This window comes from Plasmodium reichenowi, chromosome 1 (genome assembly GCF_001601855.1).
Source record: "Plasmodium reichenowi strain SY57 chromosome 1, whole genome shotgun sequence".
NCBI lineage: Eukaryota > Apicomplexa > Aconoidasida > Haemosporida > Plasmodiidae > Plasmodium > Plasmodium reichenowi.
In genome coordinates, this window is record NC_033646.1 from 267,594 (window position 1) to 267,884 (window position 291).

The 291-nt window shown below is 13.7% G+C and overlaps 1 protein-coding gene across 1 annotated transcript in view; it reads left to right on the forward strand.

The window, feature by feature from the left end:
* Nucleotides 1-291, forward strand: part of PRSY57_0107700 (phosphatidate cytidylyltransferase, putative) — a gene marked incomplete at both ends in the record, with an annotated part of 3,015 nt that overhangs the window by 2,383 nt on the left and 341 nt on the right. The window contains 2 exons of the mRNA XM_020114370.1: nt 1-5; nt 176-238. Coding sequence (XP_019970939.1) covers nt 1-5; nt 176-238 — 68 coding nt within the window. Of the gene's footprint in view, nt 6-175 lie in introns of the transcript that reaches the window.

Below are 291 nucleotides of genomic sequence, written 5' to 3' on the forward strand. Positions count from 1 at the left end.
TTGAAATAATATATAAAATTTTTTAAAAAAAAAAAAAAAAAAAAAAAAAATTATATATCTTAGGCACCTCACATAAACAATATATATGATACATATTTAGTATGCATATATATATATATATATATATATATATATATATGTACATATAAAAAATACTTTTTATTTTTAATTTCAGCCGAACTTTTTAGTACACATAAATATATTTTTTATAATATCTATATTTGGGGCCCTCTTCGAAGTAAAAAAAAAAAAATTAAAATAAAATAAATTATATATACATATATATTATAT